This window comes from Calypte anna, chromosome Z (assembly GCF_003957555.1).
Source record: "Calypte anna isolate BGI_N300 chromosome Z, bCalAnn1_v1.p, whole genome shotgun sequence".
NCBI classification, from domain to species: Eukaryota; Metazoa; Chordata; class Aves; order Apodiformes; family Trochilidae; genus Calypte; species Calypte anna.
In genome coordinates, this window is record NC_044274.1 from 29265780 (window position 1) to 29281688 (window position 15909).

At 36.5% G+C, this 15909-nt stretch overlaps 1 protein-coding gene across 1 annotated transcript in view; it reads left to right on the forward strand.

Moving 5' to 3' along the window:
• Positions 1-15909, forward strand: part of SLC27A6 (solute carrier family 27 member 6) — a 46729-nt gene that overhangs the window by 17283 nt on the left and 13537 nt on the right. The window contains exons 4-5 of the mRNA XM_030467488.1: positions 579-703; positions 10824-11018. Coding sequence (XP_030323348.1) covers positions 579-703; positions 10824-11018 — 320 coding nt within the window. The remainder of the gene's footprint in view (positions 1-578; positions 704-10823; positions 11019-15909) is intronic.

Here is a 15909-nt window from a genome sequence, read left to right on the forward strand (position 1 = left end):
GCAAGGGGACAGCCTGCCATTGCATCATGAGCTGCAGGGGAATCTCTGCTGTGGTGTCCTTCCTCAGTCTGGTATCTCTGTTCAGACATTATTCTCACCTCTTCTTTTTCTGTTCCCCATGCAGGTCTTTGAAGCAGTTTCCTTTCCCCCGTCTTAAATATGTTAATTGCAGAGGTGTTATAGCCATTGATGATGGGCTCAGCCTTGGCCAGAAGTGGGTCTGAATTTTGGAGGCAGGGGAGCTTCTCACAGGAGCCACCCCTGTGGCCCTTCTGTTGCTGCTGAAGCCATGACACACAAACCCAACATGAATACCAACAAAGAGAATCTGTTTTCTTGGTTTTAACCTCTTATCTATCCTTCTGCTCACGAAGGAGGGTACTGGGTGCATCTCTCTTCTTTGTCTATCAGGTCTGAACACAAGTTCTAATGAAACAACTTAAGTACCAAAGTGTTCTCTGAACAAAGCTGCTCTTGGTTTCTCCCATGCCCAATATTGTAAATATATAGTAAACATAGGAAGCTAAGCTGCCATATAGAGAAAATGCTTCATTTCCTTTTCTACTGTTTCTGTAAAGGTGCAACTTGTGTGTTAAAAAAGAAGTTCTCAGCCAGTCAGTTCTGGAGTGACTGCAAAAAGTACAATGTGACTGTCATCCAGTACATTGGAGAGCTTTGCCGCTACCTTTGCAGCCAGCCAGAGGTAAGTGGATCCAAAAATACAGCTATTCATTTCTAAGAGCTATGTACAGTTATTGTTCTTAATGTGGTTATGTTAAAATGGAAATAAAAATGTAATAAGCCTGTCCCTCTGGCTTTCTTTTTATGTGAGGTTCTTCAAATATTTGGTGCTCTGTAGACTACAAAAGAAACCCAAACAGCTTGCATCATGGGGTGCTGACGTATTAAAAAAAAAAAAAAATTAAAATTTCAATACTAGAAACTGATTCATTATCACTTGATGAAACTGAATTATTCATTGAATATAGTTCTTTTCCTCTAGCAGTCTGTGGTGAGATGGCTATCTAGATGGTATCAAATATGAAGTATGATGAACCTGTTCTAATTACCAAGTATAGCTGACTTGGGTTAACTGAATTAACTCTTAATCTTGCTGTTTGCCTTTATGTGTCTCCATCTACCCACTGACAATAGAGAAACAGAGATTTGCAAAAATGTACAGAAGCTGGATGCAATGCCACTGGTAGGCATGCATGCCTCAGCAAAGAGAATGTTCTTGAATTAAAAAGGGCATAGCTGATGACCAGCCGTGGCTGTGATGTGAAACCAGAGTAGTGATATCTTTCTCCCTTCTCCCTTTGTTTCTTTTCTCTCTTATTCTTTTTCTCTGTTTTGGTTTTTTTTTGGGGGGTTTGTTTTGTTTTGTTTTTTTAAGATTTAAAAGAAATTCTGACTTTATAGTAAAATAAACAAACTTACAGGAAAAAAAAATCAAGTAAATGGCCAAAAGGAAAGTTCAAATATATAAAGGACCAACTTTTATAACTTGTGCTTTTTCTTCATTGTATAATCTAATGCCATTCCCTAAAAGTCACCTTCCTTCTCTCCAGCACTTACAAACTTTTGCTGTATTTGCAGCCTCAGATATTAATTGTGTCTCTTTTCTGCCTCTTAACTGTGGCATGGCATTTTGTTTTACCCATTTTATCTTGTTCACTATTTCAAAGCAAAAATGGTACTTCATTTTCTAAAACAAACTCATTTTTAAATCCTTGAAAAGCCATCATAAAGTTAAAGGACTTTTACAATTTTCAAATAAAATTATTTATATAATCATTAGCTATTAATATACCATATACTGTATTTACACTACCATTAACTGTTCATTAACTATATAAGTATTCTATTTATTAATTTACAATGCAAATTGTCTAGAACTCTGCTCTATAAGGTTATGGGCTTTCCTTGGTTTGTTTTTGCTAGCTGCCTGAAGAAAAACTGGGAATGTATCTTAGCAACAAAAATTAAATTTTAAAATTAATCAGTTTGACAGCTAGGTACTTGAAGAATATAGGTAAAATGGGAAGAGAAAAATAGATGAAGATCTGACCCAGGTGTTTATGGATCAGGGTTAAAGGCAAGACAGGGGCAGGTGATATTACACTGGGGGTCTGGTACAGGCCACCTGACCAGGAAAACTGAGTGGATGAGACCCTCTACAGACATACAGGAGCAGCTTTGCACTCACATGAGGGGTTTCAAGCACCCAGATGTCTGCTGCACTGACAACACGGCAGGGCCCCAGCAATCCAGGAGGTTCCTGGAATGCATTAGTGACAATATCCTTCTCTGAGTGGTAGAGGAGCTAACAAGAAAAGGTGCTATGCTGTACTTTATTCTCACCAATAAGGGTGGGTTGATGGACAGTATAAAGCTTAAGGGCAGTGGCCATGAATGGTGGAAATCAAGCTCCTTAGGGCAGCAAGGAGATGGCGTGCAGAAACCACACTGCCCCTGACTTGAAGAGAGCAGACTTAAACCTCTTCATGGATCTGCTTGGTAGGGCACACTATGGGATAAAGCCCATATGTGTGAGTGAACAAGGAGCTCCTGGACACACTTGAATATGAAAAGAAAGTCTACAGAGTGTGGAAAGCAAGGACAGGCAGCCTAGGAGGAGTACAATGAAGTTGTCTGAGCACCCAGGGATCAGGTTTAAGAAAGCTGAAGCCTCAGATCAAATTAAATCTGGCCAGGGACAGCTGGATGTATTTTTTTTAGAAGATTGCCATACATTTAAAATTTACCATATAAAGTGTATGCAAAATTTTCCTGTTGCACTTGCACATTTATTTCAAAATTGAAGTTATGAGCTATTTAAATGATCCTAAATATCTAAATAGTCCTCAATATTTTTGAAAGATATGAACGCCAATGCAGCATCTCTTTCATGCTTTTCTGTAAAGATGATCGAATTCTGAAGTGGTTTAGAGAGGCTAGGAATCAATTTTCTTGGTCATTATGTCCTGTCCTATACTCTTATAAGCTTTCATGCATTATGACATCAGTTGTATGATTTATGATACCTTGCATGAACTTGGTAAGCTCTCTATTAAAATCAGAGTTCAGTTCCGCTTATATTCAAGGTCAGTTTCATAATTACAGTATTCCTTTGACATTTTCTTTCAATATCTATCCTGTTTTATGTTTGAGCCCATATTATCCTTTGGCATCAGAAACATTTTCCATTTTCTTGAGGTGTGTAAGATCATGTATATCAGCTTTCACACTTTATTTTTATATTATAATTTTATATTATAATTATAATGTTTTATATTATAATTATAATGTTTTATATTATATATATTATAAATATAAATATATTATTTATATAATATATAAATATATTATTTATATATATATTTATATTATAATATTATAGTCTTTCTGCTAGGTTCAATTTGGCCAGGGTTTCATTGGATGGGATTCAGGTCTCTGAAGGGACTTCAGAAAAGATCCTCAAAAATTAGTTAGACAGCTACATATATGCCATGAAGTCTCTAAGTAATCTGTATCTATCACTTTTATTTTCTGGGGGTAATATTGCAGTTTATTTATTCTCCTAATACCCCATATGTTCTTTAAAACTTCTGCTACCACTTGCATGTGTCATAAGCAGACCTCATTCTGAATCCAAGTTGTTACTGATTTATTACAGTATTAACAGTGTCCAAAAGAAGAATTTAACACAATTTGTACATATCGTTAGACAAAATAGAATTTTTATATTAAGTACTTATTCAGCACACCTGAAAAAAATCTCATAAATGGACCTGGGGTTTGGAAACTTGTATTTTTTCCTCTAGACTATTAGCTGATATAATAAAAAATGTTTTGTATATCACAACAAATTTTGCATGTTGAACTGCCATGACTGCAACAACAATACTATTTTTAAAATGTGCATTTAAAAGCAGATAATAATCCCATCCATTTTGGCTACTGCTTAGACTCCATCCACTCAGTGATTTTCTGTCTGTTTTCTCATTCTTTCCACTAACAGTGGTAAAGGTTTTCAGGTTTTCTTCCTGAAAAGGTCTTCTATAATGTTTAAAGAATTATTTTGTCTTAGGAAGCACTGTTTTTTAATACCTAAATCAATACTGTAGGTTATTTGCAATGTTAGCTACTGGTTCCCTCATGGTAGCTTAAGACTTTTCTGTGTATTTAAGAGGTCATATAACTTGCTGAGTTTCCTTCCTTTCAGTTTCTTTTCCTGGACATGCATGTTTTAGATTAAGCTAGTGGAGTCATGCAGACAACGTCCTGATAATGAAGCCCAGGATTCACAGTCACACTTCTACAAAGGGAAACTTCATATTGCTTACAGGATACTGCAATATGGAGCTCAAAAAATAATTTGTGTATGCTTTAATTCTCTGAATTGACCTTAGGGGACCTTTGTCCAGTTTGTTCTGAGTTGTGGGCTCCTGGGGCAAACAGCAAAATTATAGTGGTCAACTTGATAGTACTTCATGGTACACAAACAAAATTGGTTTTGTTTTGGGTTAGTTTTGGTCCTTGTTTTTGTTTGTTTGTTTTTTGGTTTTTTTTTTTTGTTTGTTTGTTTGTTTTTTTTGTTTTGTTTTGTTTTGTTTTGTTTTCTTTTTTGTGGTAGATATTTTCTGGGGAAAAAGAAATGCAGCTAAAGAAAGTATTTCCTATTAGAAGAGTGTCCTGTTTCACTGGGACATGATCATAGGCCAGCCAAGGAGGGCAGATCACTTGTAACCCCAAGTCAGCTGGTAGCCTAAGCCAGGGCAGCTGACCGAAGCTGATTATCAAGTGTACGCCACACCCCCTTATAACATGCTCAGTACAAAAGGGGGAAGTATGCTGGGAATTCCTATTTGTCTGCTGCTCTCTCCAGCACTCCTGAGGACTAGCCTAAGTATAAGCTTACATACTATGTGTTTGTGTTTGTTTAGTTACTGCATTTAATCTGTTTATTTTTTTAGCCCATGGGTCATTTTTACTCTTCCTGAGTCCTGCTCTTGACTGGGGAGATCTCTTCAGAGAGAAGCATGAGAGCATGCTGCTCAGTTTAGCCCTGGACATGGGCTGAATGGAGACAAAGAGCTAAAGAAAGAAAACTCCCATTAGAACACAATCCTATTATATTATCAGGAAGTTACATAACCAAAATGTGGTGAGAGTGAGCTATACTAAAAAGCAGTCAACTAGATCCTGGGCTGGAAGGATGTGTCCTGTTCCTAGAATTCCTATTCCTTTCTTATGATGCACCTCTTCAGTTCTCTTTCTGTTCTAATTTACTTCTATTTGGAAATCTAGGTAATGTATTTTGCTCAAAAGATGTAGTTGCAATTTACTATCAGGCATTATTGAAAAGTAAAGGTGAGCATGTATCTTGAAGAATTTATTACATCTGTCATCATAATGGCAGTAGGATATCTCTCATATTTTGCCTACTAGCTACCTGATGCTCCATTTTCCAGGGATAATGTATCAATAGAGAACTGGTGAATGTGTTGTTACATGCATTCCTTGTAAAGACATGAATGTAAAACCTGTGTGGTCTGTCCATCATACTTTATATTTAACAGATATTTGCATTTTTCATGCACGGAGATCACTTTTAGTATCATCAAGACCATAATAGAAGAAATGTTTCATGTCTCTTGTGCTTGAAGTGCTTTGATTTTCTCCATTTGACTGCTCCTGCTTCAGAAATGGTTTAAAAAGTAGGATTATGAACTTCTTTTCTAACATTTTTTAAAGCAACTGCTAAATAAATTTTTATATAGCTGCAGTCATGAATCATTCCTTCACGAGTTAATAAACTGCTGCTGACATTTTAAAAGGTATTTCTTTTATTAACAATTTAATCATACAGATTATTTAATCGTACAGTCAACACAGTTTGCAAAGAGCACTTGAGGAAAGACAGGCACGTGAAAAAATCCAAGGTATGTTGTATTTAGTGTAATAAGGCAGACCTTGACTTGTTGACTAATTACTATGCAAATGAAAGACAACCTCAAAATCGAGACACAGGGTGTCAGAACTGATTTATGATGTATGCAAGCTATTTGGTATACAGTTCAAAGTTCTTAACAGAATGAACTGAAGAAAAGTCCAGGTGTAAGGTAAGAACATGCTTATGCTTCAAAAAGGCATTAAAAATGCTTCACCTTTACTGTTAGAAGTGGATACAGAATGAATCCACATTTAACTTCAGAACCACTCTGTAAGAAAAGAAAATCACAAAGCAGGAAAAGAAAAAAGGAGAGATTTTTTTAAAACCTTGTAGAGTTTTTCTAACATTGTTATTCTAAAACCTGTCTTTCTAATTACCTGTAGAGAACAATTAATCACATTGAGAAACACAAAGCATGAGCAAATTATTCCAGGACACACATTATTTGAGCTTATTTGTGATAGTTGACCAGGGCAAGGCACAAAGGCATGGAGACCTTCCTAAATGAGAGAAATACAGATTTTAATGAAGGAAGCATTATCCAGGTACTGTGTTGTTGCAGCCATCTGGACATCTACACATGCAAACAGCTGCTGCATGTTACCTATTGCATAACTGGCTGAGCTGCCACAGCTTGTTCAGGTATCAAGATTGGCACAGGGATAGTAGAACTCATCTCTCAAAGAAATATGCACTAGGTGACTCCATGGAATTCCTCCTGCTTCTCTAATTGTATCTACTGTAGCAAAGGGACACCAGTTGAAATACTGTGTAAATATGGCAGAAACTCAAAGCATGATTTTTTGGTTTAAAGACTGTTGGTCTGTTTAAAGCATAACCATAGTTTTTTATACATTTCACATCGTGTGTGCATCACTCAAACATGTTTCTAAAATTTGTTGGAATCGTTAGCCCCTTGTCTTATTTATTTTATTTTGTTTACTGCATAAGTTTTTGGTCACAGTGCCCATGGATACCAAAATGCTCATCCTAGAGCTGAACTCTGGCAGTGATGTGGACATATACAGATGAATATACTGGTCAAGTAATGAATAAGATGTTAAAATGACAAGGTTTGTTTTTTTGTTTTTTTACTGCAGTTCACTTTTCACTGACAACTGGTCACACGTAAACTTAAAGTGAATTAATGTCATACGTTAGTTATAGAAAAGTGTAGGTAAAAATAGTTACGTGAATAGCTTTTCTTGTATGTAAAACTGATGTGAATCATCACTCTCTCAAGTTTTCCTCATAATAATTGTCTTCCTACTCATTTAACTTGCTTGGAGCTTAAAGTGCATACAGTTTCCATTCTTACAGTTGAAAGATACACGAATTTGTTGAGGTTTAGGCCCAGCCTGTAGCAACCACCACCCCCCACCCCCACTGTGGGATAGAGAGGAGAAAATCCACCATTAATCAAACAAAGACAGGGAGATTTTCAGTCCCTCATTATGATATGGGCAAAACAATCAGATTCAATGTGGAGGGAAAAAAATTAATTTAATCTATCAGGATAGAGGTAGATTAAGAGAGAGAAAGCCTGACCAGATCATAATACTTTCCCTCCCACACCTCCCTTCTTCCAGGGCCCAAATTTCTTTGCTTCTGCCTCCCTCTCAGGGGTACATGGGGAAGGGTACTGAGGGTTTAAGATCAGTTCACTACACAGCATTTCTATTGCTGCTTCCTCCTCATGGAGGGGACTCCTCACAGCCTTCCCCTGCTTGCAGGGTCCTTTCCATGGGAGAATCCTTCATGAATCCCTCTAACATGAGCCCCTCCCTTGAGGTGCAGTCTCTCAAGGAACAGACTGCTCCAGTGCAGGGTTCCCACAGTCAGCATCTGCTTCAAGAATGGTCTTGGGGCCTCTGTGGCTGCAGATGCACATCTACCACACTGTGGTCCTTGATGGGCTGCTCCACCATACTGCATGGGCTGCAGGAGGACAGTGTGCCATCCCACCATGAGCTTTGGGGAAATCTCTGCTTGGGCACCTCCTCCCCTTCTCTTCTCACAGACTTCGGTATCTCTGCTCCGGCACTGCTCTCACCTCCCTGTCTCCTCTGCTCTACAGATCTTTTTTTGCAGTTTCACATTCTCCTTTTTGAAGTGGAACATAATATACCTGTTATATATCAGAAATAACATATTTTACTTGCAGATAGGCATTCAGCTTCCCACATCTGCTTAGCCTTGACCAAAGGTGGGACTAGAACTGGATCCAGGGGAGCTTCCAGCAGCTTTTCCCAGGAGCCAGTGCTGTGGCCTCCCTGCTGCCAAAAGCTCCCTGCACTAACCCTGCTACAGCTTTAATTCCTTTTCCTTAGGAAGCCCAGCAATACTCTCCAGGGAGTATTGTCAACAGATAGATACAAGTGTGACAGAGATAACTGAACCACAAATACATCAATTGAAGCAATACAGTCTAACTGAAAGATTTTGTGTGTGTCTGTAATTATGCATGTCTCTTGTTCATGGGAAAACAAAGGGTTTCTGTGAAAGAATTTCTTGTGTTATTCATACCTCTTGGCAAATGCTGTGGCTTTTGAATAATTTGGTGATGTCAGCAAGGGGTAATTGCAATTGAGCTGCTGACATGTTAGTTTCAGTTTAGCAATGAAACTGTAAGGAAATCGACCCACTTTGAACAAAGTTTTAAGTAGAGGTGACTAGAGTATTTGAAATACAGTGGACTAATTTATTGTCTGTGTGTAGAATCCTAAAAGTAAGAATTGTCTTGAAACAATGTCCTGACAAACTGGAGGTTATGCAGGGGGACCCTCATTTGATAAGCCGTCTAGGAGATGCCCCTCATGCAGTAGCCATCCTGATAATCAGGACACTGTTCTTGCAAAGGGAGCCCCTTACTTGGTGCTGATAAATGGGGTCCTTATTTGGTAAGGAACAGTGGTGGGCAAGAGGAGCCCTTCAGAGGCAGACTGACATCTTGTGAAAGCCCACTTACTGTTTAAGGACAAAGTGCATGCTGAAAATAAGTAAGGTCATTGCTTGGTCAACTCTTTTGGGGGAGACCAAAGAATCATCTGGACCCTCACTCCAACTAATTTCTGGACCCCACCAACTAATTTCCTGAACATGCTTGAACCCAACACAGAATCTGTGCAAAGTAGGCTGAGAACCACCCAGGAGAGGAGGGGCCAGGTAGCATCTAGGGACCACAACCTCATGCTGAGATTGTGCTAGTGATACCTCCTTTTTTTCATCTCTCTCTCTCTGTTACCCACTGTTTTAAGAGTAGTATTGTTATGTGTTTTTTTACAAGCTTTATAATCTTGCTCAATTTCAAGTGAAGCTGTGTTTTGTATAAACCTCCTGGGTAATGGCCTCATACTTAGAGGACTATGCAGAGAATTCCAGAGGTTAATGCAAGGTATTCATGGGGATGTTAAAGGAGATTGAGAAGGTTAACTGTGGCCTGGGGCAGTTAGAAAAGGTAAACTCTATCTGTGCTGGTTATGACACCCCAGAGAGGAACAAGTATGAGAGGAAGATTGATCTAAGTGTACGTAGACTCCTCTCAGGGGAGTTCATTGTGAATCTCCTTTGGTTGCCCATCTGGTGGGATGTGATGGGAGGAGTGGGATGCTGTCTGCATCTAGTAAAATAGGTGAATTCCTTGCTGAGTCATTCCAGCAAGAAGACTTCAGTTCCAGAGGAAAGACTACGAAGCACAATAAAGGATTTTATTTTTTTGTCAGTCTTTCTATACATTACTGGTTTTTAAGAGGGAAGAAAAAGGCATGGTTGATCTCCATAATTTAGAGGAGGAATTTAAAATTTCAGTATGTGTTTTTTGTTAGACAAGTGAGAATTAATCCACCTCATGGAAATAAATTAATTTGGAAAAGGCATAAGCCTCTGAGGAACACTTCTGTCTATGTACTCAGTAGAAGTATCACTGTTTTAGCACATGTAAAGATTCCTGTTTCAGCCAGCTGACAAGATCTCTTAGAAGAAAAAATTAACTCTGCTTTTATGCCAGATTAAAAGTGTTAAATGTATTTTCATATAAAGACATGTCTAAATTCATACTAGATTAGTGTTGGGAGGGGAAAAGGAAACTAGAATAGAACAGTATATAGTAACTATTTGCTTTATTTAGTATATGTATGTGGATATGTATATATACACACATATTTAAAGAATGTCAATGTGCACATATGGGAATATGTATATTAAGAAGTATTTGTATGTTTATATATAGGGAGATGTATATACAGACAGTGCTGCAATATTAGAGTGCTATGCACTCATAAAGGTGCTTGGTAACAAACAGTACTTATATTTTTGTGCTGTCTAACTTCTAGACCATTCTGTGTTGCCCCTTACAATTATTAAAATTAGAGTCTTATTTTAAAATAGGTGAAATAAAAAAAAAACATCCAAAACAATTAAAAATGTGTGGAAAGGGGAATAGATGTTACAAGTGTGTGAAATACGATTGTTTCTTATAATTAGTCTGAAGACAAAGTAACTTTTAAGCTCTATGAACTTTAATCCCTTGACTGAAATATTTCCTGGCTTTCTCCGTTCTTCCCAGTTTTCTTATTCCTCTAAGACTGAGACTATAGAACATTTAAAATATGGAACATTTATATAAGTTAATGTAGCCATTACTGAGGAAATAATTTTGATGTTCAACAAGAGAGTATGTATTTGATTGCAGTTTGCTAACTTTAGACAAGCTACTCTGGCTTTCTTTAACTTCATTGTTTTTCTGGTTGTTTCTACTTGATGTATTTAAAGATGGTACATTTTCTGCACACTATATGGAACAATCAACTGCAGTTATCAGTATATAATATTTTAAATTGTGTTGTGCTTTTTTTTTTTTTAACAGAATGAAGGAGATAAAGATCACAAAGTCCGACTAGCAGTTGGAAATGGAGTAAGAAACGATGTATGGAGAGAATTTTTAGACAGATTTGGTGCTGTTAAAATCTGTGAATTTTATGGTGCTACTGAAGGGAACATTTGTTTCATGAACCACACAGGAAAAATTGGATCTGTTGGACGCACTAATTTCTTTTATAAGGTGACTATTTATTTGTACTTTTTAAAGGGAGTGCTGATAGTAAACGTATTTCCCAGCTTGGCCACAGAACACGAGACTGCAGTCCATGTAAAGTCTCTTAGTTATCTCAGGTTTAACTGACCCTCTGTGTAATCTTGGCTGCAAAGATTTTGCAGGTAGTGACTAACACCCAGTACTTTTAGCAGTAAGCAAGATTTTTTTCTTCAAGTTTGCAAGACTCAAAGACCTTGACCCCTTCTGACAGTTTTGAGTAGGTTCCAAGTATCATGTCAAGTCCATTAAAGGAAGAAAGAGGAAGCTGGATTTGTTTCAATGCCTAAAAACTCATCATCTGTGAAATAAAAGTGTTCTCTTTTGATTTATTGCTCTTCAGATTACATTTAGAGCTGTTTTCAAAGAGGATATTTCATGTAACATTGTAAATCTTAGGACATATATGGGAATTAGAAGTAACTAAAATATATTAGCATATAGACAGATGAAACTTCAAGAGCTGTTTTATAGCTAGATGCAGTTAAACATAAGTAATTCAGTTAAAATACATCTAGTCTGTATCCTTTTTCAAGAATTTCAGAGACAACACAATCAAATATAACCAGCGATGACTGTGATAGACAATGAAGTTTGTCACTGCAAAACTCTAGTTTGCCTCAGTTCAGAGTCCAAACTAGATAGCCTTGATTGTATGGGCTTGGTTATGTCTCGACAGGTCACTATGTGGGTTACGGTCCTTTTTATGTGGAAACAAAACTGCTCCAAATCTCTTCCAAATCAGGAAAGTTTCAGAGACTACTCTAGACATTCATCAGGAGCTTTTTCATGAGGAATGTATTTTGATCCAGAGCATTTATGGTTATGTGATATACTGAGGCTCTCAAAGGATTTGTGATGGTGGAACAATATGGCATATTAATAATATGAGTTGTGTGTCTCAAATTAACAGTTCTGCAATCTTATCACTACTAGGACTCTGCTTCTGTAACCTTTGTTGCAGTTTCTCAGGCTGGTAGTTCCTTCAGTCTGCTTCATGGCACTTAGGGGATAGATGTAGAGCAGTTTCTGAGAAGTCTGTAAGAGGTTAAGAGAGAGGGAATGGTAAAAATATCATGAGACATACTTTTTAGAGGGTTTTGGTTTTTCTGAAGCTGGAAAGGGAGAGTGTCTCCTGGACACTCACCCCTGCTGGAAAGCAGAGAATGGGACAGACAAGGCCCAGCCATCCAATTCCTAGGGATTTTTTGTTTTTGTTTTTGGTTTTGTTTTTTTCAAAGAAATGCTACAACATCTGAAATACCATTCTCTTGACACACGGGTTGACATGACACTTATCTTTAGACCTAGTGTCTAGAAATGTCCTAAGCACCTGTTTCTTAGACAGGGAATAGAAACAAAGGAGAGCTGAGGGGGAAATAAGCTTGAGGCTTGTGTGTTCATATGTGTGATAATGGAGATAATTTTTCTGCAGGCATAATTATGGCACAGACAGAATGAAAAAGATTGAGCTTAGAGCCCATACACACAGATACTGAGTGGGAATAATAGCAGGTAGGTTCCAAGTATAGTATTCTTAGCAGGAAAAGAGAAAAAAAATAGGAAGGCATTTTTCTTGTAGGTAATGGCAATTGCAGTTTCTAAAAGTGAAATGCAAAAAAAAGTTGCAGCTTTAAAAGACAGAATAAGCAAAGCAACGTGTCTGTCAGCAGCTACCAAGGGTTGGAGACAAACACTTGGGATAAATGTTACGCTTCTACATAACATTCCTATGTTATGTAGTTCCTGTATGGAAGGAATGTATGGAAGATTTGGAATTTAACAAATGTTAAAACAGCTGCTGGACAGCCAAGAAGCCAGTGTGTGTGAGACTTTTAACTTGAAGCAGTGCTCTTGTTTGCACTTTCAAGAGCATATTGAGAAGATAATCAGAGAGAATGGTTCACCTGCTTGAAAGCATCACTGTAGTATATGAGTAAATCCTTCAATAAGGGTGCTCATACAGAGTCAATGAACAGAAGAGTGAAAGCCTCTGAATATCTTTTTATCTGGTAAAACTTAAAATGTTTTGCAATGAAGATAGTGTATGGATTAACATGATACATATTAAAATACTGTTTAAAATTTACATACGGCATGCATATATCTGCAATTAATTGTTAATTTTATATAAATAAGATATGGAAAAAATCTGTAGGATCCTCAGGCATGTCTATCAAATATATGTAAAAAATCTATTTCTTGCACTTAAATAGAATGAATGATGGCAGAGAACATGCAATGGGACAATGAGAATAATGAGATCCAAAGAAGCCTGTAAAAAGGGCTAAAAATAACCCATGACAAGTACAACAAAAAAGAGCATGTAAAAAATATTCTCAGTTGTATTAATAAAAGTATGTTTGGTGTTATTTAAAGCATAATTATTCCAACTATTACAAGTATCTTAACCATCTCTTACTGAAAATTGTTTGGGTCAAAATCAGCACTGAGCTGAGAAATATTTAACTTTTATAGCAAATAATAAATCACTTCAACATATGAAATATTCTCCTTCACACAGCAACACAGAATTAATATACTTATTATAATACACTTTTTTCATACAGTCATAGAACTTTTAAACTGGTTTTAAATATAAACAGTAAATCTTAAGATGTGGAAAGATGGGCTTACAGGAAGAACTCATATTAAGTAATGGAAGCTCTTAAACTCATTGGTCAATGAAAATTATTAGTGTTGATTCTGCTCTTTTGGTTAGTTTTGAGGTAAAATAATCTAAGATATAAGGTATTTTATTATGTGCTGATTCAGTTAATATCAAGGATGGCTTTAAAAGTTTTTTTCCTTGTTTTTTTTTAACTTAGCCTTACAAAACTATGATGAAATGCAGTGCATCTACTCTTAACAGCATAAATAACCATTACAAGTATGTTTTAAAAGCAGATGTAAGATACGTTACTGTGATCCATAATGCTTTTCCCTGCATTGCTATTTAGGGGGTGCTTGGAACTAAATCTAGTAAGTGTAATACGTTGCTTGTGAACAGATACTCTTCTAGATAATTCAACAATTGTTCATCTCTAAAACAAGTAATTAGATAAAAAGCAGTAGCTTGTCATCTTTGTTTTCTGATGAAGGTTCTGTGAGCATTCATTATGACTTGAAACTTAAGTAATTCCAAACCAGTATTTTAACTCAATGTATTTCCAGTCAATTAAAAGAAAAATGGGATCTGTTACTGGCTAACATCCAAGTAGCATGGTAACAGACGATAATACTGTAATTTAATTGTAACTTTCCACTAGATAAATGATGTTTTTTGTTTCATACATTTATGCGGTGCTTTAGGGAGTAAAAGGTAGGCTAAAATGATGAATGTTGCAGTACTAAGTGAAAAGAACATGGCAAGGCTTCAACAGCTGAGGCCCACTTTTAGATTTTAAACAATTAGCTAAACAAATGTAGGCCTGTATGCAGACTCAGTGAGTTGCTCTGGAGCTTTAAGTTTCTAGTATTTAATAAGAGAAGAAAGCTGCTAGCATAGATGCAGATTTTTCCACAGAACATACATTGATATAGTCTCATACTGCATGTTTAATGCAGTATATAATATTTTATTTTTTTAGTTATATATTTGCACAACTTATTTAAAAAAGTTAACAGGAACAGGCACTCCAAGACTGCAGGCACTAAAAAATGTATGCAGCAAGTACATATGCTGTCGAAGTCCCAACAGATTTTTAGGTCATCTCAGATACTAAATAAAAGAGAAAAAAAAAAAAAAAGTGAAAATAACAGTAAAAAAACACCAAAAAACCTTCATTTTTAAAATAAAGTGTCTATTTCTTGGATCATTGCTTGATTTTGCTTGCTATGACTTTGTTCAATTTTTGGTCAACTGTTAAAAATATCTTTTTTTTTTTCAGACTTAGTGTAGAAGGAAAACAGTGGTGAACATTGAAAAGACCCAGTGAAACAAGTTTGTTCATTTGAGACTGAAATTGTGTGCTTGATATTTGATCCTAGTTTCTATTTATTCAGATTTACTTGAAAACAAAAATATGTGATACAGTTACAGTAACATTTCAAATTAGGATAAAATAATTATACAGCTCTTCATCCAAATTAGTCGCAAAAAAGCAAAGAAGCTCATGTTTTAACCCTTCACTTCTGTCACTTTCATAACATCATCCTTAAATTACATTTTATTTCTTTATTGTGAAAACTGCAGGTTTTTATTAATTTTATTTTAAAGTTGTTTCCTCTGCTTCGTAAGATTCCTCTATGAAAAGATGTTTGTACATTGTTGGTTGACTAGTTGTTAAATAGGTTGCTGAAACACCTTTTGCAAAGGGAAATCAGAATCCCAAAGTGGGCAAGCTGAAGTGAACTATGGACCACATGGCAAACACATCGGTCAATATAGTATCAGACATATGATACCTGGCAATGTCACTCAAAAGTTCTAGTTTGGATTTATATCACAGTATAAAAATGAGGTAAAATATGAATCAGACCCTATTGCAGAAAAAAAATATTGCAAGTTTTAATGGTGATGAAAAGTATTTTCAGTTCATTCAGATCTACTTTCCTTAGGAGCTCAGTTAGGTGAGCAGTGTCAGAATTCAGGGGCTCACAGCATTTTGAAAGAATGCAGAAGTAACCCTGATGTAGCATACACAGTTATGTAGTCTGGGAGTACATATCCTTCTGCTGGTGCTCATTCTGCCATGCACCAGTCTGAGAAAGATTGATGGAAGAACTGAGGCCAGCTAAGAAGTGTAAAGTCCAACAGAAAGCAGGTTGTCCTTTGTAAGGAGATTTATAGCTTTGTTTTTCCAGTTGTTTTAGGTGCCAGAAGATCTGAAGAACACTTTTCATACCAGCCACCACCATT